The sequence below is a fragment of the Geotrypetes seraphini genome, chromosome 3 (genome assembly GCF_902459505.1).
Source record: "Geotrypetes seraphini chromosome 3, aGeoSer1.1, whole genome shotgun sequence".
In the NCBI taxonomy this organism is placed as follows: domain Eukaryota; kingdom Metazoa; phylum Chordata; class Amphibia; order Gymnophiona; family Dermophiidae; genus Geotrypetes; species Geotrypetes seraphini.
In genome coordinates, this window is record NC_047086.1 from 22,509,225 (window position 1) to 22,536,917 (window position 27,693).

At 44.0% G+C, this 27,693-nt stretch overlaps 1 protein-coding gene across 4 annotated transcripts in view; it reads right to left on the bottom strand.

The window, feature by feature from the left end:
* Positions 1 to 27,693, bottom strand: part of CEP162 (centrosomal protein 162) — a 209,935-nt gene that overhangs the window by 3,643 nt on the left and 178,599 nt on the right. For 3 of the 4 annotated variants that reach the window (XM_033939253.1, XM_033939255.1, XM_033939256.1), the window contains 3 exons: positions 19,548 to 19,689; positions 13,870 to 13,968; positions 10,860 to 10,994 (listed from right to left, as the gene is read on the bottom strand). In XM_033939253.1, coding sequence (XP_033795144.1) covers positions 10,860 to 10,994; positions 13,870 to 13,968; positions 19,548 to 19,689 — 376 coding nt within the window. The remainder of the gene's footprint in view (positions 1 to 10,859; positions 10,995 to 13,869; positions 13,969 to 19,547; positions 19,690 to 27,693) is intronic. The other variant, XM_033939254.1, reaches the window with a different exon arrangement.

A 27,693-nucleotide genomic window follows, 5' to 3' on the forward strand; every position in this document is an offset into this window, starting at 1 on the left:
CTGACCCAGCAGTGGCAAGTCTTATTTATTATTTCTATAGCAGTACCAGATGCACACAGCGGTATACACTAAACATGCAAGAGACGGTCTCTGCTCGAAAGAGCTTACAATCTAATTATGACAGACACACTGGACAAAAATGGTGAATAAATATATGCTTTATGTAGGGAAATACAAAGGGATGAAGAGGTAGAGAGGGTAGGGACTACAGAGGGAATGAGAAACAGATATGTGTTTCAAGTTGGAAGTGTTGGGACCTAAACGCAGCTTTGAAAATGTGGGTTTTGTGCCTGGATTTGAATAGCACCAGAGATGGAGTCCAACATAACGAGTAAAGCAGGTTGTTCCAGGCATAAGGCGCAGCAAGTTGGAAAGGGTGGAGTCGGAAGTTGAGCGTAGACGAGAAGGGAACAGACAAGAGAGACTTGCCTGACGAACTGAGTTCCTGGGTCAGAGTATAGAGAGAAATAAGAGAGGAGAGATATTGAGGCGCCGAAGAGCAAATACACTTGTGGGTCAGTAAGAGGAACATAAGAATTGCCGCTGCTGGGTCAGACCAGTGTCCTAATTGAGACAAGCCTTACCTGCGTATGTTCTGGTTCAGCAGGAACTTGTCTAACTTGGTCTTGAATCCCTGGAGGGTGTTTTCCCCTATGACAGACTCCGGAAGAGCGTTCCAGTTCTCTACCACTCTCTGGGTGAAGAAGAACTTCCTTATGTTCCCATTTTAACTTTAGAGAGTGCCCTCTCGTTCTCCCTACCTTGGAGAGGGTGAACAACCTGTCCTTATCTACTAAGTCTATTCCCTTCAGTACCTTGAATGTTTCGATCATGTCCCCTCTCAATTTCCTCTGCTCGAGGGAGAAGAGGCCCAGTTTCTCTAATCTTTCGCTGTACGGCAGCTCCTCCAGCCCCTTAACCATCTTAGTCGCTCTTCTCTGGTCCCTTTTGAGTAGTACCGTGTCCTTCTTCATGTACAGCGACCAGTGCTCCAGGTGAAGGCACACCATGGCCCGGTACAGTTTGAACTGTATGCGGACAGGGAGTCATTGAAGCAACTTGAGGAGATGGGTAACGTGGGCATAACAACACTGGTGGAAAAAGAGGCCTGCAGCGGAATTCTGAACAGATTGCACAGAGTGAAAGCCACAAGTTCCGTTCTTTGTTTTGGGCCATTCTTCTCGCACAAGATTTAATATCGCTTCTCAGTTGTTTCCTGCAGCTCTGCACACATAAATGGTGAAAATTCTTTCATTTAGTTTGTGTTTTCTAAAGTTTGTTTATGCTCGGCTAATCGCCATGATTGTTTTTTTATAGTTTCCGTGTTGTCCCCATTTCTCTCCTTCCCCTTTTCCCCAACCCTTTTCTTTATTCTTTTTATCACTTGTTTTCCCCATACATAAGGGACTTTTCCATGACACAAAATAGCCAAAATGTTTTTATATAGAGGATCCCTTTTACAGAGACATAGGGCTCCTTTTACTAAGGTGCGTTAGGGCCTTAACGTGTGGAATAGCAAGCGCTAGCATGTTGTAATTTTGTGCGTGTGCTAAAAACGCTAGCGTACCTTAGTAAAAGGAGCCCATAGCAGCAAGACCTCCGTGGCAAATGCATCAAAACCCATTCAATTCCTATTTGCCACCATGGCTTTGCAAAAGGGGCCCATCATTCTTTCTAGATTATTCCTCCCATTTCAGTGAGCTATTCGGGTTTTTTGTTTTCTTTTAGTGACAGCTTGTTCAGCATTTTTGTAATTTACTGTTCTCATTTAATCCTATCAGTTTAAAATTAGGTAGTAAATAAAGGTTCCAATGTGAAAAACAATATAACTAGTTTTTGCTATTGGATAATACATTTTTAAGCATATCTAGCTGAGTCATAAGAGAATAGTTAGGTTTCTCAAATTTAGTAACATAGTAGATAACGGCAGATAAAGACTCGAATGGTCCATCCAGTCTGCCCAACCTGATTCAATTTAATTTTTTTTTCTTCTTCTTAGCTGCCCGGTACTGTTCTTAGGTTCCATCTACTTAAGTCTCCATCAAAGCTCACTCCAGCCTATCTAAACCATCCCAGCCATCGAAGCCCTCCCCAGCCCATCTGCAACCAAACGGCCATATACAGACAAAGACCGTTCAAGTCTGCCCAGTACTGGCCTTAATTTCTTCGGATTCTAGATCCTCTGTGTTCATCCCACGCTTTTTCTCTCCACCACCTCTCTCAGGAGCACATTCCAGGCATCCACCACCCTCTCCGTTTTCTTTATGTTTCTTTTTCAAGAAACACCGATATTCTAGAACACACATCTTTATTTATCATAAGATTTTGTCTCTTCACTTTTTATCGTTTTTAAAAAATATTTATACCTTTTTATATTTATAGTCACAGTTTTAATTTATAATTGTATTTTTTATAAATGGAATTTGCTTTGAGGTATTTATATAGGAAATATTTTTTTCACTCAGCTTTGGAAAGCATTGCCAGAGGATGTGGTAAGAGCAGTTAATGTAGCTGTTTTTGGGTTTTTTTTAAGTTTGGACAAGTTCCTGGAGGAAAAGTGCTTAGTCTGCTGTTGAGACAGATATGGGATGGTAGCATGGAATGCTGCTACTATTTGGGCTTTACCTGGTACTTGTGACTTGAATTGGCCTCCGTAAACATGGGATAGTGGGCTAGATTGTCCATTGGTCTGACCCAGTAAGGCTCTTCTTATATTCTTTATTTTTTCATATTGATTTTCAAATGTATTTTCATTTCTTGTCCATGTTTAGTCTTCCAGTTTTTATGTCAAACAGTCCAAGTTGATACATTTATAAATTGCATTTCATTTGTCGTGTTTTAAGACTCCTGACACAGGTATTTTTTTTTTTTTTTTTTGCCAAAACATGGATATGTCAAGTCATCCTTCTCATCTTGTCTCTACAATTCGATTTGGCTATAAATTGGACTTTTTTGCCTCACATTAAAAAAAGAGAGTGTGGCACAGTGGTTAAAGCTACAGCCTCGGCATCCTGGGGTTGTGGGTTCAGACCAACGCTACTCTTTGTGACCCCCATTGCTCAAGGTACATGAGATAGATTGTGAGCCCACCGGGACAGACAGGGAAAAATGCTTGAGTACCTGAATAAACTCATGTAAATTGTTCTGAGCTCTCCTGGGAGAATGATATAGAAAATTGAATAAATAAATAGCGTGACAAGCTTCAGCCTCTGATAACCAGAGCTGGTATTGTGATGTCATAATGCCTCATTCAACCAATGCCTAAGAGCCAACCTCATCAGTGATGTCACAATGGCTTGATTGTTCTATAGTTGGCTCACCTTTAATACACTTCAATTTCTAGAGTGGTGCAGTGGTTAAAGCTACAGCCTCAGCACCTTGATCCATGCTGTTCATTGTGACCCTGGGCAAGTCACTTAATCCCCCCATTGCCCCAGGTACATTAGATAGAATGTGAGCCCACCGGGACAGACAGGGAAAAATGCTTGAGTCCCTGAATAAATTAATGTAAACCGTTCTGAGCTCCCCTGGGAGAACGGTATAGAAAATTGAATAAGTAGTGTGAAAAGTTTCAGCCTCTGATAACCAGAGCTGGTATTGTGACATCTTAATGCCTCCTTCCACCAATAAGAGCCAACCTCATCAGTGATGTCACAATGGCTGGATTGTCCTATACTAGGCTCACTTTCACTACATTTTGATTTCTAGAGTGGTGCAGTGGTTAAAGCTACAGCCTCAGCACCTTGAGATTGTGGGTGCAGGTCCATGCTCCTCCTTGTTACCCTGGGCAAGTCACTTAATCCCCCCATTGCCCCAGGGACATTAGATAGATTGGGAGCCCACTAGCACAGACAGGGGAAAATGCTTGAGTACCTGAATAAATTAATGTAAACCGTTCTGAGCACCCCTGGGAGAATGGTATAGAAAACTGAATAATAAAATAAAAATAATAAATTTCACGCCTACCGACCAGCCGCCCTCTCCCCTCCACCTTGATTCGCCGCCGCATAGCGGCGGACCGCTGGACACGCCTACCGACCAGCCGGTACATGATTACAAATACTTCCTCACTTGCGGCGCACGCTCACCTTGCTAGGAAACTGTTTAATAACATATTTGCTTACTTTAGTCATTGGTACAGAATTGTTCTGCTGCATGCCTCAAAGTTTAATCCGATTCACCACGCTGTCACTGTAAGTCTATAGTATCTAGGAGACCACTTTGATTGTTTTACTATTTATTCTCCTCTCAACTGGATAGTTTCTTATTTGAATTGTTTTAAGATTTGTTTTAAACTCAATTTTAATATTTGTCAAGTCAGGTACCTTGTAGTCCTTTTGTCTAATTTGCATTTTGTTTTTATGGTTTTTACATTTTTTCCTTTTGTTTCCATTAGCCTTCTCCCCTCCACCTTGATTCGCCGCCGCATAGCGGCGGACCGCTGGACACGCCTACCGACCAGCCGGTACATGATTACAAATACTTCCTCACTTGCGGCGCACGCCAAAGGAGCGCGAACAAGGAGCAGGTCCTGCTGCTTAATGCTCTCCTTTGTGCGCAACTTTGGGTGCAAAGTTCGAGGAACCTATGGTACTTCCCTATTATTTTTTATTCTCATTTAATTATATCTACGATAGTCGCTTCTGCATTTTCCTTCGGTAAATCCCTCCTTAAAATTTTACCGCTTTTAATAGTACTATTATTTAATAGTATAATGGAACCCAAGTCTTTTCCAATACCCTCCCCAGTAGCTTCTACAACATTCAATAAGCCTCCGACCCGGATCATTTTAGATAAAAATAACACAAATAACTCAGCTGTCCCCCCAAATAACTCTCTTAATATTGCTATGATCAATGTCCGTTCACTGCGTAGCAAACATCATGTAATCAAGGATTTGATAATAGAACATTCCTTAGACATTCTCTGTATTACAGAGACATGGCTTTCAGAGGGAGATGAGGCCTATCTCTCCTATGCAAGTCCCTCAGGTTACAACTTCAATTATAATCACCGAATCGGAAAGAAAGGTGGAGGTTTAGCCATAATTTTTAAAACAAGTCTATCTCTAGTAGTAGAATCCTCTCTAACAACAATATTATCGAATCTCTTCAAGTTAAAGTTAACTCGAAGCCTAAAATAGATTATTACTATTATACATCCCTCCTCCAATTAATCAATCAGTGGTAACTCATTTACTATCCATAATTTCTGACTTTTCTACTACATCACAAATGTCTTTACTTTTAGGTGACTTCAATGTTCACTTTGACGATACCTCTAATTCAATTACATCTGATCTTTTAACTCATATCGATGATCTTAGTTTAGAAATACTAAATTCAGACCCAACTCATATCCACGGTCACACTTTAGATGCGATTCTTGTCCCTAGTATATTAAGTCCTAACTTCTCTCAACCTACTTCACTTCAAGTCCCCTGGTCTGATCATTATCTGATTCAAACCAATTTATCATTGCCACCTTTTAATGCTGCATATCATGCCCCCAAAACTATTACAGTAAGAGACTTTCAACACACAGATCATTCACTTGTTTCAACTACATTTGCCATAGACTCCGAAAAATTTAGTTCAGAACCTCTAACTGAACAAGTAAACATGTGGAACAAGGCTTGCAAATCTTTATTAGACAAGATAGCACCTCTTGTAACTAGAAAAATTTCTTCAAAAAAACAAAAAAATCCTTGGTTTAATGCTTCTTTAGGCCTCTTAAAGAAACAAACACGTTCAGCTGAACGTAAATGGCGATTCAAACCTACCCAGGAAAATTTAGATAACTATAACAAACAATCACAATACTATCGACAATCAATTAACAATACTAAGAAACAATACTACGCAAAAAAAATTTCTAATACTAATAACTCATCAGCCTTGTTTAAAATTCTTAAACAACTAACTACTTTCAAAAATAAAAAATTAACTCTGACCGACGAAACTCCAACAGCTCAAGCTTTAGCCAATTATTTTCAAGAAAAAATAAATCTGATCAGATCCAAAATCACTAATAAAATATCCACAAGTACCAACTTACCCAGCCCTTCAACAAGCGACAACATGATATCTAGGTCCCAGACATTTCACACCACATTATCAAATTTTCTATTGCCATCTTTGAAAGCCATAGAAAACACTTTACAATGCATCAACATTAAAGACTCTAAACTAGAGCCCATCCCTCCATTTTTTTTGAAACGTCACTTTACAGTTTTTGGGCCATATATTCTTCAAATTATCCACACCTGTCTATCTACAGCCAACATCCCGCCAAAGACCCCAAAAATCAAAGACCCAAAAAATAATTTGAATAATTGCTCTAACTATCGACCAATTGCAAATCTTCCTTTTTTGTCTAAATTAACTGAAAAAATTGTATTTCAACAATTGGCCGATTATGTCGAAAAAACACACGTACTTCACCCTAATCAAACTGGTTTCCGTATAAACCTTCTACAGAGCACTCATTACTCGGTCTCACCACATCCATAAATTATTATCTTGACCATCATAAATCTGTTCTTTTAATTTCCTTAGATCTCGCTGCAGCATTTGACACCATTGACCATCAACTCTTATTACAACGTCTTTTTTCTATAGGTGTAGCTGATCAAGCCCTAGAATGGTTTCATTCTTATTTTTCCGAAAGAGCCTCTACAGTTCAATTCAATAATTCAAAATCAAAACCCTTCCATTCTAACTTTGGTATCCCACAAGGTTCTATTTTATCACCTTTATTATTCAATGTTTACTTGGCGCCTCTTTTGACTCTTTGTCAATCAATAGGATTTACGGTGTACGCTTATGCGGATGATCTCCAAATATTGCACCCTATTGAATCAACTAACCAAAACGAGATCCAGGCAATCAATCAAAAACTAAGTAAAGTTCATGACTGGTTAAACAGCAATAAGCTATCATTAAGTATTTCAAAAACTAATATTCTCTTATTCCCCGGAAACGAAGGAGCACAACTAATTTCTCCAATCATCATTGATAATATTTCACTTTCACCAATTACAACTACAAAAATTTTAGGGGTCCTTATCGATAGTAAGCTAACATTCCGTCCTCAAATAAGCGCATTGGTCAAAAACTGCTTTTATAAATTAAGAATGATTCGATCATTGGCCCCCCTTCTTGACATTAGTTCCCTCAACGTTCTGATCCACTCGCTCGTAATATCAAAAATAGATTATTGTAATTCGCTGTTAAAAGGAATTTACCACAAGCTAAACTAAACTAAACTAAACCTTAGGTTTTTATACCGCACCATCTCCATGGTTGTGGAGCTCGGCACGGTTTACAGGGATTGTAATAAGAAAGGAACTCCAGGGAAAGGGTTAGGTGAAGGTCGGAGGGGAGAAGAATGTCTGAGAGAAGGGATGACAGAGAGGGGAGAAGTTAGATTTTGGAGAAAAGCCAGGTTTTCAGATGTTTGCGGAAGGGTTGGAGAGCACCCAGGTTCCGAAGGGGGGAGGTGAGGTTATTCCAGAGCTCGGTGAATCTGAAGAGGAGGGAAGTCCCCAGTTTACCTGGGTGGGAGATGCCTTTTAGTGAGGGGAAGGATAGTTTCGATTTTTGGGTATGTCTGGAGGTACTCAGATTCGAGGAATTCCAGGAGAGAGGAATTAATGGAGGAAGGATGCCGTGGAGGATCTTGAAGGTTAGGCTGATGCATTTGAAGTGGATTCTGGAAGTTATTGGAAGCCAGTGAAGCTTGGAAAGGAGTGGTGAGACGTGATCGAATTTGCTTTTAGAAAAGATAAGCTTGGCCGCGGCATTTTGGATCCGCTGGAGTCTGTGGAGGTTTTTCTTCGTTAGGCATATGAAGATGGAATTGCAATAGTCCAGTCTGGAGAGGATGATGGATTGGACGAGAATGGCAAAATGATTTTGATGGAAACAGGATCTTACTGATCTCAGCATATGAAGGTTGAAATAGCATTTTTTTTACCAGGGAGTTGAGGTGGTCGTTGAAGGACAGTGTAGAATCAATGATGACGCCCAGGACCTTGCTGGAGAATTCGAGCTGCAGAGAGGAGCCGGAAGGCAGTGGGATTGAGGGGGGTAGCTGAGCTAATTTTGGGCCAAGCCAAAGTAGTTTTGTCTTGGATTCGTTCAATTTCATTTGGACGGAATGGGCCCAAGATTGGAGGTTTGAGATACAGGAGGATATGTTCAATGGGAGATCGGTGAGGTTCGAGTCGGTCTCGAGAAGGACAAGGATGTCATCAGCATAGGTGTAGATTGTTTCAAGGGGGGATAGATGGAGGAGTTTTAGGGAGGACATATAAATGTTGAAGAGGATAGGGGAAAGAGGTGAACCTTGCGGGACTCCACAGAGTCCACAGAGAGGGAATAAGCAGTCGGGTGGACAATGGGGAACCCATAGACATCATTTACCTCGATTTTCAAAAGGCTTTTGACAAAGTGCCACATGAAAGGCTGCTTAGGAAGCTGTGGAACCACGGGGTGGGAGGGGATGTGCACAGATGGATCAAGCACTGGTTGTTGGGTAGACTGCAGAGGGTTGGAGTGAAGGGCCAATATTCTGACTGGCGGGGAGTCACGAGCGGTGTGCCACAGGGATCGGTGCTGGGGCCGTTACTCTTCAACATATTTATCAATGACCTGGAAAAGGAGGCAAAGTGCGAAGTTATAAAATTTGCAGACGATACCAAACTGTGCGGTAGAGTTAGGTCCAGGGAGGAGTGTGAGGACCTGCAAAGGGACCTGGACAAGCTGGAAGACTGGGCAAACAAATGGCAAATGTGCTTTAACGTGGAAAAATGCAAGGTCATGCATATAGGGAAAAAGAACCCGTTGTTCAACTACAAATTGGGGGGGGCATTGTTGGGAGACAGCAGACTTGAGAGAGACTTGGGTTTGCTGGTGGATGCATCACTGAAGCCATCTGCACAGTGCGCAGCAGCCTCGAAAAAAGCCAACAGGATGCTGGGCATCATAAAGAGGGGCATAACAACCAGGACGCGGGAAGTCATCATGCCATTGTATCGAGCGATGGTGCGTCCACATCTGGAATACTGCGTTCAGTATTGGTCACCACACCTCAAGAAGGACATGGCGGTACTTGAGAGAGTCCAAAGGAGAGCAACGAAACTGGTAAAAGGGCTGGAACACTGCCCATACGCCGAGAGGTTGGATAGGCTGGGGCTCTTCTCTCTGGAAAAAAGGAGGCTCAGGGGAGATATGATAGAGACCTTCAAGATCATGAGGGGCATAGAGAGGGTGGATAGGGACAGATTCTTCAGACTGAAGGGGACAACAAGTACGAGGGGGCATTCGGAGAAACTGAAGGGAGATAGGTTCAAAACAAATGCAAGGAAGTTTTTTTTCACCCAAAGGGTCGTGGACACTTGGAATGCGCTACCGGAGGAAGTGATCAGGCAGAGTACGGTACAGGGATTCAAACAGGGATTGGACAGATTCCTGAGGGATAAAGGGATCGTGGGATACTGAGAGAGGTGCTGGGATGTAACACAGGTATAGAAAGCTAACCAGGTAATAAGTATAGAAACCCAACAGGTCGTGCATGTGCAAGACCGGAGGGTTAGGACTACGATGGGATGATAGGACTTCAATGAGAAACCAAGGTGGCAAGGGAGCCCCTTCTGGTGATTCAGACAGGTCATGACCTGTTTGGGCCGCCGCGGGAGCGGACTGCCGGGCAGGATGGACCTATGGTCTGACCCGGCGGAGGCACTGCTTATGTTCTTATGTTCTTATTGGTGTCCAGGGGGAGGAAGAGGTGCCATTCATGTTGACAATGTAAGAGCGGGAACGAAGGAATTTTGAGAACCATTCAAGGACGGTGGAGGTGATGCCAATCTCGGAAAGCTGGTAAAGTAGAATGTCGTGATGAACGAAGTCGAAAGCGGCAGAGAGGTCAAATTGCAAGAGGACAGCGAACTTGTTGCGGGAGTGAAGTTGTTGGACCTTAGAGATTAGGGAGGTCAGTAGGGATTCGGTGCTGAAATTGGGACGAAAGCCGTATTGGACTTAAAACGCTTGCAGCTCATTCAAAACACGGCCATTAAGATAATTTCAGGAGCCTCAAAATATGATCACGTTACCCCTTTGCTTAAAAATGCCCACTGGCTGCCTATTTCACATAGGGTAACGTACAAAATAGCCCTCCTGACATTCAAAACTATCCAGACTAATTCCCCAGCTTTTATTGACAGACTTCTGATCCCATACGACCCTCCGAGATCTTTAAGATCAATATCCCAGTTCAATCTTAATATTCCCTCTTTAAAAATTATTGGCACACGCCGCACCTCAATCTTCTCCGTGACAGCCCCTACGATCTGGAATGCCCTGCCACTTTATTTAAAAATGGAAAAAAACTTAAAAAATTTTAAAAGCAACCTAAAATGCTTTCTTTTTAAAGACGCTTTTAATTGAAGTACTGTATTTTAGAGTGTAACTTAAATCAGTTTTTTTTTCTTTTTTAATTATTCCTAACCCTTTTGTGTTTACCTTAACCGTTTCTCTCATTTACTATTTCAATTGTATTTCACCCCCTTCCCAATTTGTGTCCAATGTAACTGTCCATTGTACGTTTGTCGATAATAATTTAGTTAGTATCGTGGTTAGCCTTGTAGTTTATAGAAAGTATGTTTTAACTAATGACATTGTTTGTTGAAATGTTATTTATACTCTGTACAACGCTTTGAAGAACCGAGAAAGCGTTTAATCAAAAACTAAATAAACAATAAACAAACAATAAACAATTATCATCGGTTAGCAAATAAAATATTCTAGCATGGGCAGATTTTTAGCCAACATTGCCTCTGTGTGCTCCAAGTCTACCTGCTGTAACTCTTGCTCTCTTTGTGCGTGCCTTATTTCCATATACTTTAGTTTATTTTCCAAGGTCAAAAAGTGCTTCATTTTCGGACTATGGCTCTCTTTGGCTTCCCTCAGTTCTTCCAATAGGTTTGCTACCTGAAAATTCCAAGTAATTAACAATTATTTAATAATTTCATGGCACATAGCACTTTGAGTGTGATTTATGAGGAGCAGCTCGGTTTAAGGCATCAGAATGTTTGTAAATGTACTATAATCATATCAATAACCTTTTATAACATGCCCGACTAGTAGAAAAGCACGCTAGTGGGGATGCGCACGAGCAGAACTCTCAACTAGGTTCATAGATAATTCTAGCATGTGTTGACATCTAAAGCTCAGTTTTAGTTTTCAGCAGGATAAGTATGAGGTATTAGGACAATGTAGGCTTGATTGGTTAAGATGGAACTCCATCACAACTTTAGGAAGGAACTTAGGTGCCTCCAGAGAACTACTCCGTTGTGATGAATTTTAGTGTAAGGTGGGTCCACTACTAGAGCCTGAAACTCAGTGACTGTGAGCTGAAGTGACCACCACCAGGAACACCATGTTCTTGGTGGAGGAGCAGCCTAGTGGTTAGTGCAATGGCCTGAGAACCTGTAAAACTGAATTAGATTCCCACTATATCTTCATGTGACTCTGGGCTAGAGAATGACATGGGGACAAATTTTTTCCCGTCCCCATGGGAACTCATTTTCCTGTCCAGTCCCTGTGAGTTCTTTTCCTGTCTCTTCCCCATTCCTGCAAGCTCCGTCCTCATCTGCACAAGCCTCAAACACTTTAAAATCACAAGTAGCAACATTCTAGAGCTCAGATTGTGATGTCATAATGCCTCATTCCACCAATGCCTAAGCTCCGTCCTCATCTGCTCAAGCCTCAAACAATTTAAAATCATAAGTATTTGAGGCTTGTACAGTTACTTAAGGCAGAGCTTATAGGAATGGGGCAGAGACAGGGACTGTGACAAAATTTGTGGGGATAGGATGGGGAAATTGAGTTCCTTGCGGGGACGGGGGAAAAATTTGTCCCTGTGTCATTCTCTGCTCTGAGCAAGTCACTTAACCCTCCATCGCCCCAGGTACAAAATAAGTGCCTGTATATAATAAGTAACCGTTTAGATTGTAACCACAAAACAGACGATACATCAAGTCCCCTTTCTCTTTGTAGGTCAAAAACTTCAGAAGGCAGGAATCAAGTAGCTTAAAAGAAACTTTCATCAGCTGGATGAGGACCACATTGAGTTTCAAACTAATACAGTGGAACCTTGGTTTACGAGCATAGTTCGTTTCAGAAGTATGCTCGTAAACCAAATTGCTCGTATAGCAAAGCGAATTTCCCCATAGGAAGTAAGGGAAACTCACTTTGATTGGTTCCACCTCCTCCTCCCCTCCCCCGAGGCTACCGGCGCTGCTCCATACCCCTCTCCACGATCCGGCAACCCCCCCTGTGAACTGGCATCCTCCCCGCCGCTCGCGTCGCCCCCCTACCCTGCGATCCTACATCCCCCCCCCCGAGCACCGCAACGACATCGCTTATCCCGATTGTGCACCGGCACCAGCACCAATGCACAGGAGGTGTCGGTGCCCGAAGATCCTCCCTCTTCGGGCCTGGGCTGGGCGGTGCGACGGAGATCCTCCTTCTTCGGGCCTGGGCTGGGCGGTGCGACGGAGATCCTCCCTCTTCGGGCCTGGGCTGGGCGGTGCGACGGAGATCCTCCCTCTTCGGGCCTGGGCTGGACGGTGCGACGGAGATCCTCCCTCTTCGGGCCTGGGCTGGGCGGTGCGACGGAGATCCTCCCTCTTCGGGCCTGGGCTGGGCGGTGCGACGGAGATCCTCCCTCTTCGGGCCTGGGCTGGGCGGTGCGACGGAGATCCTCCCTCTTCGGGCCTGGGCTGGGCGGTGCGACGGAGATCCTCCCTCTTCCCTGTGCTGGGCTGGACTGGGCTTTGAGCATTTGCGCATGCTCAAAGCCTTCTGGTCTCGCTCTCTCCGAGATTCTCAGATTCAGAATCTCGGAGAGAGCGAGACCAGAAGGCTTTGAGCATGCGCAAATGCTCAAAGCCCAGCCCAGCCCAGCACAGGGAAAAGGGAGGATCGCTGTCGCACCGCCCAGCCCAGCCCAGGCCAGAAGAGGGAGGATGTTTGGGCACCGGCACCTCCTGTGCATTGGTGATGGTGCCGGTACACAATCGGGGTAAGCGATGTCGTTGCGGTGCTCGGGGGGGTGCGAGCGGGGGGATGCTGGATTGCGGAGGGCGGGGTGGCACTCGTAAACCGAGTCAAACTTGGTTTCCGAGGTGCCGATTTTGTGAATGTTTTGCTCGTCTTGCAAAACACTCGCAAACCGGTGCACTCGTAAACTGAGGTTTGACTGTATCTTAAAAGATGGTATATGGGATAAAAAAATGGAAAAATCCACAGGGGAAACGAAATCCTCAAAATTGGAGCATAGAGTGTTATGACAAGAGTGGTTGACAATCTCAGAAACCATACTGGATAAATGAAATAAAAATTCTAAGCCAAGACTTACAAGTTCCACTGTTGCATCATCGATTCTCAAAACCTCCCCCAACCTGTATATAACACTCTAAAGCAGGGGTAGGGAACTCCGGTCCTCGAGAGCTGTATTCCAGTCGGGTTTTCAGGATTTCCCCAATGAATATGCATGAGATCTATTTGCATGCACTGCTTTCAATGCATATTCATTGGGGAAATCCTGAAAACCCGACTGGAATACGGCTCTCGAGGACCGGAGTTCCCTAACCCTGCTCTAAAATGATTAACTATAATCTTTATTACTTCTCTTGTAACGCTTCCTTATTTGTTAGAAGTTAATTCCAAGGATGGTTGCTTTCTTTAATATTCTTAATAACTTATCTTTCACCCAGCAAAGAAATTTGTGAACTTATCTTAAATAGATGCCAAATTCATAGCCCAAAACCATAAAATTAAATCAAAACATATTTCTAATTACCTCTTTTTGCAACGTTTCCTCTCGAACTTGAAATATTGCAAGAGCCTCTCGATCTCTCTGAAGTTCATTAACTTTTTCTTGCAGATGCTTTATGAGGATCTGGGGAAATGTTTCAGTTGGTCAAGTGAGGGAACTTAAGAATAATGGATTACAATACAAAGCACACTTTGCAGCTGATGTGAGTTTTAAACACTTACAGCACAGCTCTGTAAAAAGATGCTACTAAATCCACAAGTTATTGAATTTGAAAACCAATCGCTTTCTTATGGTGTCAGGTCAAAAGCGCGCCGGGACAAAGGCGCGCCCAGACAATTGAGCGCAGTGTGGAGGTGCGCGCTGCAGAAAATTACTGTTTTTAGGGGCTCTGACGGGGGTTTTTTTGTTGGGGAGCCCCCCCCCAGTTTACTTAATAGAGATCGCGCCGTGTTGTGGGGGCGTTGTGGGGGGTTGTAACCTCCCACATTTTACTGAAAACTTCACTTTTTCCCTGTTTTTAGGGAAAAAGTTAAGTTTACAGTAAAATGTGGGGGGTTACAACCCCCCAAGCCCCCCACAACGCCGGCGCGATCTCTATTAAGTAAACTGGGGGGGGGGCTCCCCAACAAAACCCCCCCGTCAGAGCCCCTAAAAACAGTAATTTTCTTTGGCGCGCGCCTACGTCTTGCGCTCAGTTGTCGGCGCACGCCTTTGTCTTTCGCGGTGTTGTCTATGAACCCTTTCTTACTGCGGTTTGATTTGCAAGATATTATTTAGGGGGTGGGGAGAATTTGGGGAATGCGCTTACCTAAATGAAACAAAACTCAATTCTTTGCCAGGCCTGGATACAGAAGCATAACGGGTTGTTGTTTCTTCATGAGGAAATAGTGGTGACAAACAAACACCAGGACAGCAAATTGCCAGGGAGGCCACTCAGTAAAATCTAAGGTTTATTTACCAAATCTGATAAAGCAAAGACCCAACATGGCTGTGTTTTGGGAAGTGTCGCCTGCCATCAAGGGTCTGCTGGTTCCAAAGAACGGGCATATGTAAACACCAAAACACAATATTGTACATTTTTCTTTTGGTCAAAAAATGCAGTCACTATAATGGAACTAAAGCTGTTTTGTTTTGTTAATTACAGGCTTGTATGAACAGCAAAAAAAAAAAGGCTACCTTGAGTACTTAAACCCACAAGAGTCCAGAGGGTCAGTGGGGGATTTTATCAGCTGGACTGGAACCATAAAGTCAGTTGTTACTACATCTTTTATTTTTTTCAAATTACTGGGGATTGTAAAAGGTATGCGGAGGAGGCGGAAGGGAGGTAAAGGAAGGCACACTCAGTTGGGAAAGAAGGCAGGAGGGATCCCTCCTATCCTGGCCCACCATTGGCCCAGTAGGCCCGGTGGAGGCCTGCAAGGCATCAGGAGGGAGGGAGAGGGCACAGGGAAGGGAGGAAGGGGGTTGGGTGCAGAACCTGGTAGGGAGGGAGGGGGGGGCTAGGTACAGAGCCTGGTAGGGCAGGAAGGGAGGGGGGACAGGATGCACAGCCAGGGAGGGAGGAGGGCTGGGAACAGAGCCTGGCAGGGCAGGGTACTTGAATATTAGCCCCCCCTCCTTGGTTTATATTTGAGTCAACCTTTTTTCCTCCTCTTTTGGGGGAAAAAGGTTACCTCAATTTATATTTGGGTCAGCTTATATTTGCGTATACACAGTATCTACACGATACTGATTCATAGACTTTAATGAGCAATCTCTTTGGTTAAAACCAACAGAAACATGATGGCAGATAAAGGCCAAATGGTCCATCCAGTCTGCCCATCCACAGTAACCATTATCTTTTCCTCTCTCTAAAGAGATCCCACGTGCCTACCCCATGCCTTCTTGAATTCAGACAGTCATTGTATCCATCACCTCTATCGGGAGACTACTCCACACATCTACCACCCTTTCTGTAAAAAAAGTATTTCCTTAAATTACTCCTGAGCCTATCATTTCTTAATTTCATCCTATGTCCTCTCATTCCTTTCAAATGAAAGAGACCTGCCTCACACACATTTATGCAACGTAGGTATTTAAATGTTTCTATCATATCTCCCCTTTTCCACCTTTCCTCCAAAATATGCAGATTGAGATTTTTAAAGTCTGTCCCTGTACACCTTGTGACGTAGACCACCGACCACCTCTGCTCCAATTCCATCACTAGAGTCTTATACAAAAATTCTTCACCCCTAAACTGTACCATTCCCTCAGACTTTTGAAGCCCAAAAGCATGTCCTTGCATTTCTTAGCATTAAATCTTATCTGCCAAATTTCAGACCATTCCTCAAGCTTCACTAGGTCCTTCCTCATGTTTTCTACACCATCACGGATGTCTACTCTCGTGCAGGTTTTGGTATCATTTGCAAAGAGGCAAATTTTACCAGTCTTTCACCAATGTCACTTACAAAATTGTTAAAAAGAACAAGGCCCAAGAACCTAACCTTGAGACACACCATTGGTAACATCCTTTTCCTCAGAGCGATCTCCATTGACCATTACCATTTGTTGCTCTCCACTCAACCTGGTTCTGACTCAGTCACTTTGGGGCCCATTCCTGGGGCACTCAGTTTATTTATTAGATGACTGTGTGGAACACTGTCAAAGGCTTTGCTATAATCTAAATACACTACATCTAGCACTCTCCCTATATCCAATTCTCTGGTCACCCAGTCAAAGAAATTGATTAGACTTGTCTGGCAAGACCTGTTGCTATTGTATCCATGTTGCCAAGAACAGGTCATTGAAACTTTAGTAAGGCAAGTTTCCATGGAATGCAGGGGGCGAAAGCCTGACTTAAGTGGATCCAGAATAGCATGGGATGAGAGGAAGTCCAGGCAATGGTGGATATGTTGGCTCAGAAGAAGAGGAGGGAAGTCTAGTGAGAGTTTCTTGAGGAGGGGTGTGACAACGGCATGTTTGAAGGCATCAGGGACAGCTGCAGTGGAGAGCAATAGGTTAAAGATGTGACTGATAGGAGGGATGACAGAGGGAGAGATAGCACCGAGTAGGTGAGTGGGAATCGGATCGGAGGAACAGGTAGTGGGTTTGGAGGATGAAAGAAGATGTGTGATTTACTCCTCAGTGATCTCAGAGAAAGAGGAGATGATGGCAGGTGTTGAGGGGAGGTTAGTAAAAGGGGCATATGGAGGGAGGGGAGGGGGAAGCCGCCTGGTTGAGAGCTCAAGGTGAATCTTCTGAATTTTATTGTAGAAGAAGTCTGCCATTCTCTGGGGAGAAACTGAATAGGAGCTAGGCAGCGAGGGTGCTTTGAGACAGACTTATTTGTTGGCCTCTCTTAAGAATATGATCAGTTTCTTGAAATCTCAGTAGGTTCGTTATCAGAGTCCTTGGGGCATATTAGAATCAAGTTATGGTTTTAACTCTTGGTGTGCTTTCAATTTCACACTAGAACTGCCTCCATCCCTGGAAAGTGAGTGCACATACTTGATTATGGTGTCTCTTTCAGCACCTTCTGCCTCTTTGCGGATGGTACCAAAATCTGCAATAGAGTAGGCACGCTGGATGGTGGGAATAACATGAAGAAAGACCTGGCAAAGCTTGAAGAATGGTCTGAAATTTGGCAGCTACAATTTAATGCTAAGAAATGCAAGGTCATGCATTTGGGCTGCAAAAACCAGAGGGAACAGTACAGATTAGGGAGTGAAGAGCTTATGTGCACTACAGAAGAGCGGGACTTGGGTGTGATTGTATGTGATGATCTTAAGGTGGCCAAACAGGTTGAAAAGGTGATGGCGAAAGCTAGAAGGATGCTAGGTTGCATAGGGAGAGGAATGGCCAGTAGGAAAAAGGAGGTATTGATGCCTCTGTATAAGATTCTGGTGAGGCCTCATTTAGAATATTGAGTACAATTCTGGAGGCTGCACCTTCAAAAAGATATAAAAAGGATGGAGTCTGTCCCGAGGAAGGCTACTAAAATGGTGTGTGGTCTTCGTGATAAGGCGTATGGGGACAGATTTAAAGATCTCAATCTGTATACTTTGAAGGAAAGGCGGGAGAGGGGAGATATGATAGAGACGTTTAAATACCTACGAAATGTAAATGCGCATGAGTCGAGTCTCTTTCATTTGAAAGGAAGCTCTGGAATGAGAGGATGAAGTTAAGAGGTGACAGGCTCCGGAGTAATCTGAGGAAATACTTTTTTACAGAAAGGGTGGTAGATGCGTGGAACAGTCTCCCGGAAGAGGTGGTGGAAGCAGAGACTGTCTGAATTCAAGAGGGCCTGGGATAGGCACGTGGGATCTCCTGAAGAGAGAAAGAGATAATGGCTACTGCGGTTGGGCAGACTAGATGGGCCATTTGGCCTTTATCTGCCAATATGTTTCTATGTAATTTATAGGTTGAGATGGTATAATCTTATGATTTTGCTGATGTATGGGATCTTTATGTTGTGCAAATTCTGAAATATGTATGTAATACTGTGAGCCGCCTTGGATAAAGGCGGCTTAAAAATGTTTTAAATAAAAAAAAAAAAAAATATGCCTCTGCAGAATTTCCTGGACTTTTTTTTTCACAGTCCCATTTTTCTTCATGATCAGAACTTTTCACTTCAGCACCTTCTATTTACTCTACAAAAAATTCCCACTTTTTCTCCAACCAGACTACCAAGTCAACTATCCAGATTTCCCTCAGTACTTTTCCTACACTGTCTCATTCCGGGAATCGACCCCAGCTGAGGTGAGTCCCCTGCACCACATGTGCTACTCTCTCACCCAGGCTTTGCGGCCTTCGCTGCATATAAGTCCAGTGGTTTATTCTTTACTATTTTTGGCATGGTCTGTGAAAATGAACTAGAAACTATTTCATCTTTACATGGGACTATATTCTGTATTGCTGGTTTAGAAAGTTGGAGGGGCTTTGGAGCTCAGTTAAGTGCATCCGTCCACCATTATTGGGGAGTGTGTGGCGCAGTGGTTAAACCTACAGCCTCAGCACCCTGGGGTTGTGGGTTCAAACCCACGCTGCACCTTGTGACCCTGGGTAAGTCACTTAATCCCCCCATTGCCCCGGGACAGACAGGGAAAAATGCTTGAGTACCTGAATAAATTCATGTAAACCATTCTGAGCTCTCCTAGAAAATTGAATAAATAAATAGCGTGACAAGCTTCAGCCTCTGATAACCAGAGCTGGTATTGTGACATCATAATGCCTCATTCCACCAATGCCTAAGAGCCAACCTCCTCAGTGATGTCACAATGGCTTGATTGTCCTATACTTGGCTCAATTTCTAGAGTGGTTCAAGCTACAGCATCAGCACCCTGGGGTTGTGGGTTCAAACCCACGCTGCTCCTTGTGACCCTGGGCAAGTCACTTAATCCCCCCGTTGCCCCAGGTACATTAGCTAGATGGTGAGCCCGCTGGGACAGACAGGGAGAAATGCTTGAGTACCTGAACAAATTCATGTAAACCGTTCTGAGCTCTCCTGGGAGAACGGTATAGAAAATTGAATGAATAAATAAATAAAAAATCCTTCACTATCCTGTTAACTTTATCCGTGTTCCTGGCTCCAGCCTCTCTATCTTTGCTCTATGATAGGAGGGTGGAAAATTCAAAAGGTAAGATTTGTTCCGGTAGCTTCTGGAGTTATCTGGTTAAGTCTTTTGAAAAGTTGCCTCAATGAGTATAGAAGTACCGGTACTTACCTCTTGGGTTGAGATTTTGCTACTTAGCTCTGCTGTTCTGGAAGAAGAATGCTCTATTGCCTGGTGGCAAAGAATTTTCTCTAATTCTTTCTGATGGGAAGCTTTCAGGGCTGCCAGGTGCTCTGCCGCATCATCTCTTATCCTGTAAGATAGTCACAATAAAATATAGATTTGTTCTAGAAAGACTCAAATTCATGACTTTGGAAAAAGTGTATTATTTTATAATTTAGTTATTCCAGCATTTATATGGTGCTCTTATTCTAGGCATTTTACCACAAACATCGGCATTTTTAACTGTGAAAGCCATGTAAGCATGTATTTTGAGTCTTATAGTGCTCATTTTCAAAGAAAATGGATGCCTCAAAGTGTCAAAAATACATCCATCTGCTAAAAGTGCCTTTCAAGATTATCACGGGAACTTTCAGCAATCATTTTTTACTACGGAGATTGCCAGGTAGGAGCCTAGAAGGATGCTCCTGCCCAGCCTCAATGGACATAGAAACATGATGGCAGATAAAGGCCAAATGGCCCATCTAGTCTGCTCATCCGCAGTAACCATTATCTCTTTCTCTCTCCGAGAGATCCCATGTGCCTATCCCAGCTCATTTTGAATTCAGACACAGGGACCTAAGGTAGGCCTGCAGGGTGGACCAGGAGGGGAGAGGGTGGGCTGGTTAGTTAGTTCTAGTCACCGTGAGGGAGGAATCAATCGGTAACTCCAGCTCTCTGCACTACCGGACCACCAGGGCAGTACTGGAGACCTATGGTGGGTCCAGGATGGGGGGTGGACCGGCTGTCTGACTGCAGATATGGCAGACAGGAAGCCAGGGAAGGGAGGAAGGATCGTTTATGCCCCAGTACCGGTACCTGAATATAAATCATCGGTTTATATTCAAATTAACATTTCCCCCCTTATTTGGGGGGAAAAACATATGACAATAAGATTCTCAAATCCTACAGGAATCAAATAAAAGACTATTCACTCTACAACCTTTTCATTCCTGGCAGCAAAATGGTGAAATCCTTTACCAGCACAACTAAAGAACACCCCCTCCTACCAAAACTTTTGTACAGGCCAAAAAACCTATCTATTTGGAAAAAGAGATTATGTGCTTACCCTGGGGTAAGGATCTAGAATCAAAAAATAATAGTAAATATTGAACTAAGGCCAGTACTGGGCGGACTTGCACGGTCTGTGTCTGTATATGGCCATTTGGTGGAGGATGGGCTGGGGAGGGCTTCAATGGCTGGGAGGGTGTAGATGGGCTGGAGTAGGTTTTAACGGAGATTTCGGAAGTAGGAACCCAAGCACAGTATCGGGTAGAGCTTTGGATTCTTGCCCAGAAATAGCTAAGAAGAAAAAATTTAAATTTAAAAAATGTAAATTGAATCAGGTTGGGCAGACTGGATGGACCATTCGGGTCTTTATCTGCCGTCATCTACTATGTTACTACGTAAGCTCTTTTCCAGTGGATAGGGTACTGTCCCCAAGGCCGCGTGCCATCTTCAGAAGGAATCCGGTTCGGATTTTTCCCCGTGCCTCTTCTCCCCGTGCCTCTTCTGTACTTCACTGAGCTCCTTAGCGTCACTCACAGTTTGCACCCAAGCACCAAAGGCCACCAATGTGAAAGAGACATCCAGAACAATCAAGGTCAGAAATAACTGTTCTGCTCAAAGGAGTAACATGAGACTATCAGCTTCAAACAGCTGGCAAAAGCCTCAAGGGAGCTCAGAAACTACTCCCGCATAGAGAATGACACGGGGAAAAAAATGTGTCAAATATTCCACTCAAATCAGAACCCTACACGGAAATAGATACACACTCTGCAACACTAAAAGGCCTTAATCACGCACATTAATCATCCAAACAGCACAACATAGAACAGCAGGAAAAAAACAAAAAGAAAAAAGAAGTGGAGAAAAAGCCTCAGTTCTGCTTCATCTGGCAAAAAACTCCACTTCTTCAAAATAAACACTCCTGCATATGAACAAAACGTATAGAAAAGGGGGGTTGCAACCCTCCACATTTTACTGTAAACTTAACTTTTTCCCTAAAAACAGGGAAAAAGTTAAGTTTTCAGTAAAATGTGGGGGGTTACAACCCCCCACACCCCCCACAACGCCCCCACAACGCGGCGCGATGTCTATTAAGAAAAGTGGGGGGTTCCCCCCCACACACCCCCGTCGGAGCCCTAAAAACAGTAATTTTGAGTGGCGCGCGCCTCCGCGCTGCGCTCAATTGTCTGGGCGCGCCTTTGTCCCGGCGCGCTTTTGACCTGACACCGTGATTGCCTGCAGAGTGATATCAAACAGCACGCTGGAGCACATCGCCCCAAAGCGTGATATTGTGGGCAAGTGAGCACTGCAGCACTACGGTCCAGGATCTTGCAAAGGAGGCAGATAAAAAAGAAGAAACCACTTAGCGGCTACTGGCATCCAGGCACTTCTCAGTCCAAAACTTCACCTCCTGGGCCTTGCAGCCAGTAAACCCAACGGGGAACCCTCCGTTTCGCTTCGTCTCGCTGCGTCAGGGGTATCGGTTCCACTGCTTCACATGCATACTTTCCAGACCCACCATGCTTCTCAGGCTCTCATTCCACTTCACAAATATGTCCCCGTCCCCACAAGCTCGGTTCCCGCCCCGTCCCCACAAACCGTCTGATCCCATCTGCACAAGCACTGAATAGTTATGATTTTATACGGAACTTATTTTATTAAAGTATAAAAAGCAACAATATTCTGTACAATTGTCATTTTATAAACTCAAATAATACACAGCAAGGATCAAGAAAGCCCTGTCTCCCCTCTTCTTCACAAATATCCCTCCACTAGTCAGAAAACGGAATAAGCCAAATTACTACAAAAAGCTACACAGAAAAATTATGCTAACAGAATACTGCAGTCACACACGACAGGAATAGTGTTAGGGGAGTGCAACTAGGGCACCTGCCCCCTGGTCAGAGAGAGCCCTAAGCCAGTTGGAGGCTAAAGAAACATGGCGGTAACAGCTCTGATGCTCATAGAATTCCCATGAGCGTCAGAGCTGTTACCGCCGCGGCCGGCGCTACAAACTAGAGAATGACACGGTAACAAAATTCATCACCGTCCCCGTCCCCGCGGAAAATAATCCCATGTCATTTTCTAGTGTCTATTTCAACCTCGGTCCTTCTACACCAGCATTCTTCAAAGCAAAGCTTGCGGGTCAGTGGTTGTGGCCATTCATACTCTGATTCTTATGGGAGCCAAGGATAATGAAGCCATTGTGACATCACTGATGTGATTGGCTCTTAGGCACTGGTGGAATGAGGCATTATGACATCACAATATCTGCTCTGGCTACCAGAGACTGCCATTCTGTAGTGTCTGTTTCAGCCTCAGTCCTTCTACACCAGCATTCTTCAAAGCAAAGCTTGAGGGTCAGTGGTTGTGGCCATTCATACTCTGATTCTTCCCTCTCTCCTTAAAGAATGACATGAAGATGGTTTCCCGCGGGGACGGGAACGGTGATGAATTTTGTCACCATGTCATTCTCTACTACAAACCACACTACGGTTTTGTAAAAGGGATGGGGGATACTTTTTCACAGAAAAGGATGGCTTATCATATTAAAACTAACTTTAGTCATGTTTTCCAAGGAACAGTCACATACAATGATATTTTGGTTAAAGTTGGTGTTTTTAATCTGTGAGTCTTACATCAATAATGTCCCCAAAGAAGTCACAGGGAAATACTTTTAAAGCCAATGGGATGAAATTTTTTTCATTCAGAGAACAGTTAAGCTGTGGAACGCGTTGCCAGAGCATGTGGTTAGAGCAGGTAGCGTAGCTGGTTTTAAGAAAGGTTTGGACAAGTTCCTGGAGGAAAAGTCCATAGTCTGTTATTGAGAAAGACATGGGGGAAGCCACTGCTTGCCCTGGATCAGTAACATGGAATGTTGCTACTTTTTGGGATTCTAGAATCTTGTTACTCTCTGGGATTCCGGAATCTTGCAATTCTTTGAGATTCTGTATGGAATGTTGCTGCTCTTTGGGATTCTAGAATCTTGTTACTCTCTGGGATTCCGGAATCTTGCTATTCTTTGAGATTCTGTATGGAATGTTGCAACTCCTTGGGTTTTGGCCAGGTACCAGTGACCTGGATTGACCACCGTGAGAACGGGCTACTGGGCTTGATGGACCACTGGTCTGACCCAGTAAGACTATTCTTATGTTCTTAATGATGTTAACATTATTATTCTTAATATGTTTTCTTTAAAATAATTGTACAGCAAATCATTTGATCTTCATCGGAGGCAAGTGCTCTGATAAACTGACCCTCATAGGTTGCATTTGCTCTAGGGAACTTTCCCTGCTTAATGCCTGTGCAATCAAATTCACGGTGAAAAGATTTTGATCTGCAACACTGTTAACATCTCTATGTGCCTGAAACCCATCATTTTAGGTCAGCACTTGCCAAGCATTCTGTGGCTACAACCCCATTATCATGGCCACAGAAAGGAGGCATGGACTGCTGATTTCTCGATGGAGGACCCATGTAGTGGCATAGCGAGGGTAGGAGGTGCCTCTGGCGGCAGTGCTGCCCTCCCCCTCAGCGTCCTCCTTTCTTACCCCCATGCCACACTCGCACCTTCCCTCCCCCCATACCTCTGTAACCCCCCTTTTAACAAAACCGTAGTGCGGTTTTTAGTGCCAGACGGGGCAGTAACAGCACCAACGTTCGTAGAATTCTTATGGTACCTGGCCCAAATCCCAAAGAGTAGCAACATTCCATGCTACCAATCCAGGGCAAGCAGTGGCTTCCTCCATGGCTTTCTCAATAACAGACTATGGACTTTTCCTCCAGGAACTTGTCCAAACCTTTCTTAAAACCAGCTACGCTACCTGCTCTAACCACATGCTCTGGCAACGCGTTCCACAGCTTAACTGTTCTCTGAATGAAAAAAATTTCCTCCCATTGGCTTTAAAAGTATTTCCCTGTGACTTCTTTGGGGACATTATTGATGTAAGACTCACAGATTAAAAAGACCAACTTTAACCAAAATATCATTGTATGTGACTGTTCCTTGGAAAAACATGACTAAAGTATTCGGACATCGACTGGCCCGCCTACTCCACAGGGCTTTAAACTAGGTAAGTCGGGGGAGGGTACATACTTATATCCCAGAGCAGTAAGAAACCACCCTGAGGAGGCAAGTCGCACTCACACTACCAAGTCTAAGGTAAGTACCAATGATACCCATGATAAGTCAGGGAAAAATATCACTGAATTTTTAGGAGCCACACTAACTAAGAAAGTAAACTCTTCACAGATATGGAGGGCTATGTATATTAATGCACACAGCTTGGGTAATAAGATTCTAGAATTAGAGACTGAGATAACAAACGCCGATCTTGACGTGATAGCGATATCCGAAACCTGGTTCACGGAATCGCATGGGTGGGATATGGTTATACCAGGGTACAACCTACTTCGTTGCGACCGAGTGGGTAAATTGGGAGGAGGAGTAGCGCTATACACTAAGGAAAGCATCAAAACCACCAGAATCACAGATGTTAGATACACCGGGGAATCCCTCTGGGTGAATCTGGCCAGAGGGAATGAAAAATGCCTATACCTTGGTGTGATATATAGACCTCCCAGGCAACAGGAAGATAAAGACATGGAATTAATCGAGGACATAGAGAATATCACACTGCGCGGGGACTCAGTAATGCTAGGAGACTTCAACATGCCAGATGCAGATTGGAACACACTCTCTGCGACTACGGGTAGCAGCAAAAGAATATTAAACTCCATAAAAGGTGCACATCTCAAGCAATTGGTATTGGAGCCCACCAGGGACCAGGCGTTACTAGACCTAGTCCTCACCAACGGAGATAGTGTCACGGAAGTCTCAGTAGGAGACACACTGGCCTCCAGCGACCATAATATGGTATGGCTCAACCTCAAGAAAGGATTCCCAAAAACAAACACAGCAACAAGGGTTCTCAAATTTAGAGGCACAGATTTCAACCGCATGGCAGATTTCGTCCATCAGGAACTACATAAACAAGCACAAACTGACAATGTGGAGGATATGTGGTCGTCTCTGAAGTCCATACTACATGAAGCAACAGACCGATACATAAAGACAGTAAGTAAACGCAGGAGAAACAAAAGACCCCAATGGTTCAGTAAAGAAATTTCAGACCTAGTTAAATAGAAAAAAGACGCATTTATCGCCTACAGACACTTAGGCAGAGAGGGGGCAAAAGAGGACTATATAGACAGATCCAAAGATGTCAAAAAAGCAGTCAGAGAGGCCAAACTCCAAATGGAGGAAGATCTAGCACGGAAAATCACGAAAGGGGATAAATCTTTCTTCAGCTATATCAGGGACAGGAAAAGAAACAAAGATGGGATAGTACGCTTGAAGCAATCGGATGGTAACTTTGCTGAATCAGACTCTGAGAAGGCAGAATTACTAAACCAATACTTCTGTTCAGTGTTCACCCGCGAAGCACCGGGAGCTGGTCCACAGCTTCAGACGGGAGATAACCGGAAAGACCCGTTTCAAGATTTCGAATTTACGCCCAGTAGTGTCTACAACGAACTATCAAGACTCAAAGTACAACCACCTCAATGTTTTCCTTCAATCTTCACCTCTGGGCAGCCAGCAGTCTCCGTATTCTTGCTTAATATCACAAATATCCAGGAAGCAAAAGCTCAGGTATGGCAGTAATTGCATTCGGAGTTACTATAGGAACCAAAACCACATCTAATTTCTTTTCTGAAAGCTTTCTAAGGGCAGCAACCCCAGACGGTGCCCTTCACAGAGCTGCTCCGCTATGAGTAACATCTCCTGGAACCAGATTCAAATATTCTTTTTTTTGTTAACTTTTACTCAATCACAAAATGGCGCGTTGGTGATCAAATGAAGCCAAGTTTGGACTTTATTTATCAGCCGCCTTTGACGAACTATCAAGACTCAAGGTAAACAAAGCCATGGGACCGGATAACCTACACCCCAGAATGCTCAGGGAGTTAAGGGAAGTCCTGGCAGAACCATTATCTGTTCTTTTCAATCTTTCCCTAAGCACAGGAAGGGTCCCCTTGGACTGGAAAACCGCCAATGTAATACCACTCCACAAAAAGGGCTGCAGGACAGAGACAGCAAACTACAGACCAGTGAGTCCCACGTCTATAGTGTGTAAACTCATGGAAACACTGATCAAACAGCATATTGACACAATCCTGGACGAAGAAAAACTCCATGATCCACACCAACACGGGTTCACCCAGGGTAGATCCTGCCAATCTAATCTGATTAGCTTTTTTGACTGGGTTACTAGACAACTGGACGCCAGAGAGTCACTGGACGTGGTATATTTAGACTTCAGTAAAGCATTTGATAGCGTCCCTCATCGAAGATTACTGAACAAGCTGAAATCGATAGGATTAGGAGACATTCTAACTACATGGGTTGGGGATTGGCTGAGCGGTAGACTTCAGAAGGTGATGGTGAACGGTACCCCATCCGAAGCGTCGGACGTGATCAGTGGAGTGCCGCAGGGATTGGTCCTGGGCCCGATTCTATTCAACTTATTCATAAGAGATATGACGCAAGGACTTAGAGGAAGGGTATCACTGTTCGCTGACGACGCCAAACTTTGCAATATAGTAGGCAGATGCTTATTACCTGATAATATGACACATGACCTACTGCTGCTGGAGCAATGGTCAAATACTTGGCAGCTGGGCTTCAATGCTAAAAAATGTAAGATAATGCACGTGGGAAACCCACGTAGAACTTATGTACTAAATGGTGAGATCTTGGTTAGGACCACGGAGGAACGCGATCTAGGAGTGATCATTAGCGAGGACATGAAAGTTGCCATTCAAGTGGAGAAGGCTTCCTCCAGGGCAAGACAAATGATGGGATGTATCCGCAGAAGTTTCGTCAGCAGGAGACCTGAAGTTAAGATGCCGTTGTACAGAGCCATGGTGAGGCCTCACTTAGAGTACTGTGTTCAGTTTTGGAGACCACACTACCGAAAGGATGTGCTGAGGATCGAGTCGGTTCAGAGAATGGCCACCAGGATGATCATGGGGTTCAAGGATCTCACGTATGAAGAAAGACTAAAGAAATTGCGGCTGTACTCACTTG